At 34.2% G+C, this 5,168-nt stretch overlaps 1 protein-coding gene across 2 annotated transcripts in view; it reads left to right on the top strand.

Moving 5' to 3' along the window:
- Positions 1 to 5,168, top strand: part of LOC107659692 (testican-2-like) — a 45,698-nt gene that overhangs the window by 30,554 nt on the left and 9,976 nt on the right. For both annotated transcript variants that reach the window (XM_016448709.1, XM_016448708.1), the window contains one exon: positions 2,148 to 2,262. In XM_016448709.1, coding sequence (XP_016304195.1) covers positions 2,148 to 2,262 — 115 coding nt within the window. The remainder of the gene's footprint in view (positions 1 to 2,147; positions 2,263 to 5,168) is intronic.

The following is a 5,168-nucleotide window of genomic DNA, read 5'->3' as shown; positions in this document are numbered from 1 at the left end:
ATAGGTAGATGGATAGATGGATAGATGGATAGATAGATAGATAGATAGATAGATGGATAGACGGATAGACGGATAGACGGATAGACGGATAGACAGATAGATAGACGGATAGATAGACGGACGGACGGATAGGTAGATAGATAGATAGATAGATAGATAGATGGATAGACGGATAGACAGATAGACGGATAGACGGATAGACAGATAGACAGATAGACGGATAGACGGATAGACGGATGGACGGATGGACGGATGGACGGATGGATGGATGGATAGATAGACGGATAGATAGACGGACGGATAGATAGACGGACGGATAGATAGACGGACGGATAGATAGACGGACGGATAGATAGACGGACGGATAGATAGACGGACGGATAGATAGACGGACGGATAGATAGACGGACGGATAGACGGACAGACAGGTAGATAGACGGACAGACGGACGGATAGACGGACAGACGGACGGATAGACAGACAGATGGATAGATAGACGGATAGATAGACGGACGGAAGGACGGACAGATAGATAGACGGATAGATAGATGGATAGATAGACGGATAGATAGATGGATAGACGGACGGACGGACAGGTAGATAGATAGATAGACGGATAGATAGACGGATAGATAGATAGATAGACGGACGGACAGGTAGATGGATAGATGGATAGACGGATAGATAGATAGATAGATAGACGGACAGACAGGTAAATAGATGGACAGACGGACGGATAGATAGACAGACGGATAGATAGACAGACAGATGGATAGATAGACGGATAGATAGACGGACAGACGGACGGACAGATAGATAGACAGATAGATAGATAGATAGATAGATAGATAGATAGACGGATAGATAGATAGACGGACGGACGGACAGGTAGATAGATAACTAGATAGATAGACAGACAGATAGATAGACGGATAGATAGACGGACGGACGGACAGGTAGATGGATGGATAGATAGATAGACGGATAGATAGATAGATAGATAGATAGATAGATAGACGGACGGACGGACGGACGGACGGACAGGTAGATAGATAGACAGACGGACGGACGGACGGACAGGTAGATGGACGGACAGGTAGATGGATGGATAGATAGATAGACGGATAGATAGACAGACAAACAGACAGACAGATAGATGGATAGATAGATAGATAGATGGATAGATAGATAGATAGACAGACGGACGGACGGACAGGTAAGGTTCCCAAAAAGACTCATGGCTGTATTAGATCAAAAGGGTGCTTCTACTAAATACTGAGCAAAGGGTCTGAATACTTAGGACCATGTGATATTTCAGTTTTTCTTTTTTAATAAATCTGCAAAAATGTCAACAATTCTGTGTTTTTCTGTCAATATGGGGTGCTGTGTGTACATTGAGGAAAAAAAATTAACTTAAATGATTTTAGCAAATGGCTGCAATATAACAAAGAGTGAAAAATTTAAGGGGGTCTGAATACTTTCCGTACCCACTGTAGATCGACAGACGGACGGACGGACGGACGGATGGATGGACAGACAGATAGATAGATAAAAAATAAGTAACTCCATGTATTAAACTAATATTTTTTATTTAATACTTTAATAAATATTAATAATAATTTTATTTTTATAAATGATATTAAAAAATAACACTCCACGTTTAAATATAAAGAAATGATAAATAAAATATTCATATTAAATAAAAAATGTAAACATTTAAAAAATGTTGCTTAAATAAGCTGAAGTTTAAGTACTAAAATTATATATAAAAAAAAAAACTGAAATAAAAATAAATTAAGGCTAAATCGAAATATATAGAATATCTAATAAAAAGAACAAAAGCAAATAAATACGTAAAACTTTAACAAAAAATAAAAAGAAAAGATAGTTAAACATTCTGTCAGTGTAATTTTCAAGAGTTTTATCCACATGCATCACAAACAGCTGAAAATCTCATGAAAATCCATTTGTTAAAAGATGTGGAATAACCGCAGATAAAAATCAAATGCTGCTTTGTCCTCCAAAGTGAAATGTGACTTTTCATATTTCAATTTTCTGCATGTAAAAACATTTAATCTTTCATTACACTGTAAGCATTTTGCATGCACTTGTTGAGTTCTCCTGGGTCTGACGGTGGTCTTTTGCAGGTCTGGACACCACGAAGGATCCGTGTCAGAAGGTGAAGTGCAGTCGTCATAAAGTGTGTGTGGCTCAGGGATATCAGAGAGCGATGTGTGTGAACCGCAAGAAACTCCAGCACAGGTCAGTCTCGCTCGTATCAGCAGTCACAGTGTCCGAATAGAGTTTTCTTGACCATTTGCATCTTTTCTTTGACCTTTACAATGAAACGTTAAAAAGAACATAATTTATTCAAAATAGAAATCTTTTCTAACAATGTAAGTCTTTACTATTACTTTGCATCAATTTAACATATCCGTGCTGAATAAAAGTATTAATTTCTTTCAAAAAAAAGAAAGAAAAAATGTTATGACCTCAAACTTTTGAACAGTAGTGTATATTGTTTTGAATAAAAGCTGTTCTTTTTAACGTTTTATTCATCAAAGAATCCTGAAAAAAGTATCAGGTTCCAAAAAGAAATATTAAGTAGCACAACTGTTTCTAACAGTAATAATAAATCAGCATATTAGAATGATTTCTGAAGATCATGTGACACTGAAGACTGGAGTAATGATGCTGAAAATACAGCTGCGCATCACAGAAATAAATTACATTCTAACAGATCCACATAGAAAACAGCTGTTTTACATTGTAATAATATTTGACAATTTTACTGTATTTTTGATCAAATAAATGCAGCCTTGATGAACAAAAGAGACTTCTTTCAAAAACAATAAAAATCTTACTGATCCCAAACTTTTGAACGACAGTTTATGTATATATAAATTAAAAAAAGAAGTTTGCATATTGTTTTTTGTTGAGCATCATATTTTATACATAATTTTATGGCTCATAGATTTTTATCATGTTGATCATTTAGAGGCCTTAGAAATGTGTATTAATTATGAAACAAAAATAAAATCAAACACTTTAATTAAAAATACAAAAATACAAAATATATTAATTATAATATTCTCTTTCGGTCAAAAATAAAAGGTTTTGAAAATATTGTTTAATATAATTTAAAAAAAAATCATATGTTCTAATGTTTTCACTTTTTATAATTAATGAGAAGTATTAATGTTAAAGGTTTACCTTTTACCTGTTTTATTGATTGATTGATTGATTGATTGATTGATTGATTGTCATCGTGTGATTTTTGGTGAATTGTATTAAATCCAATTATGGTCAGTTTGTCCCGGAACATATTGATGGTAGCCAGAATTTCAACATAATACAAGAGATATCAGTTAAATTGAGATTATAAGATACTCTATAGAAGATTTAATGATCCAGTCATGTGCTTAACATTTATCGCTTCAGATATTGTAATAATGTATTTTAAACATGAACATCTATTTAAATAGAAGTACAAATGAACTCAAATGTACTTTAGTGTTTAGTGTTAATGGCTTATGTCTCTTTCGGTCTCTGTTCATTAGTTTATGAACGCACCGAACGTTTCTCATCGATGTGTGTGAGTGAGAGACTTTCAGCATTATCTGGTCCGCAGAGCTTTAGTGTAATCGGCAAAAACTAATGGGTCAGAACATTATAACCCGCTGTGTTGTTCCTATCTGCCGAAACGATCATTCATCTCTGAGTGTGTGTGTAATAGTGTTATTATCTGTGTGTGTGTGAGAGAGATAGTTTTTATTCAGTCAGTGTCATCTGACTAATGCACAAGCTTCACTTTCACTGTTCCTGAAAATAGTCCCAGCTAGGTAACTTCCAATAAGCCTAAAAGAACATAATTTATTCAAAATAGAAATCTTTTCTAACAATGTAAGTCTTTACTATTACTTTGCATCAATTTAACATATCCGTGCTGAATAAAAGTATTAATTTCTTTCAAAAAAAAGAAAGAAAAAATGTTATGACCTCAAACTTTTGAACAGTAGTGTATATTGTTTTGAATAAAAGCTGTTCTTTTTAACGTTTTATTCATCAAAGAATCCTGAAAAAAGTATCAGGTTCCAAAAAGAAATATTAAGTAGCACAACTGTTTCTAACAGTAATAATAAATCAGCATATTAGAATGATTTCTGAAGATCATGTGACACTGAAGACTGGAGTAATGATGCTGAAAATTGATTGATTGATTGATTGATTGATTGATTGATTGATTGATTGATTGATTGATTGATTGATTGATTGATTGATTGATTGATTGATTGATTGATTGATTGATTGATTGATTGATTGATTGATTGATTGATTGATTGATTGATTGATTGATTGATTGATTGTCATCGTGTGATTTTTGGTGAATTGTATTAAATCCAATTATGGTCAGTTTGTCCCGGAACATATTGATGGTAGCCAGAATTTCAACATAATACAAGAGATATCAGTTAAATTGAGATTATAAGATACTCTATAGAAGATTTAATGATCCAGTCATGTGCTTAACATTTATCGCTTCAGATATTGTAATAATGTATTTTAAACATGAACATCTATTTAAATAGAAGTACAAATGAACTCAAATGTACTTTAGTGTTTAGTGTTAATGGCTTATGTCTCTTTCGGTCTCTGTTCATTAGTTTATGAACGCACCGAACGTTTCTCATCGATGTGTGTGAGTGAGAGACTTTCAGCATTATCTGGTCCGCAGAGCTTTAGTGTAATCGGCAAAAACTAATGGGTCAGAACATTATAACCCGCTGTGTTGTTCCTATCTGCCGAAACGATCATTCATCTCTTAGTGTGTGTGTAATAGTGTTATTATCTGTGTGTGTGTGAGAGAGATAGTTTTTATTCAGTCAGTGTCATCTGACTAATGCACAAGCTTCACTTTCACTGTTCCTGAAAATAGTCCCAGCTAGGTAACTTCCAATAAGCCTATTTTCAGGCGCTGCATAATATCATTGCAAAAATATAGAAACTCTTTGGTCATTTGAGCGAGATGCTAACTGTCTAATCAGATTCAACGATCTATGCTAAGCTACAGCTAAAAGTGCTACCGCCAGACCCGGAGATCGGCTGAATGGATTAAAAAACGGTAAAACTCAACTGTTTAACTCTAGGGGAGTTGGAAAATTAGCCTA

The sequence above is a fragment of the Sinocyclocheilus anshuiensis genome, unplaced genomic scaffold (genome assembly GCF_001515605.1).
Source record: "Sinocyclocheilus anshuiensis isolate Anshui unplaced genomic scaffold, SAMN03320099.WGS_v1.1 scaffold75, whole genome shotgun sequence".
NCBI classification, from domain to species: Eukaryota; Metazoa; Chordata; class Actinopteri; order Cypriniformes; family Cyprinidae; genus Sinocyclocheilus; species Sinocyclocheilus anshuiensis.
Note: the sequence above shows the minus strand (reverse complement) of the source record. Positions and strands in the feature narration are given on the sequence as shown.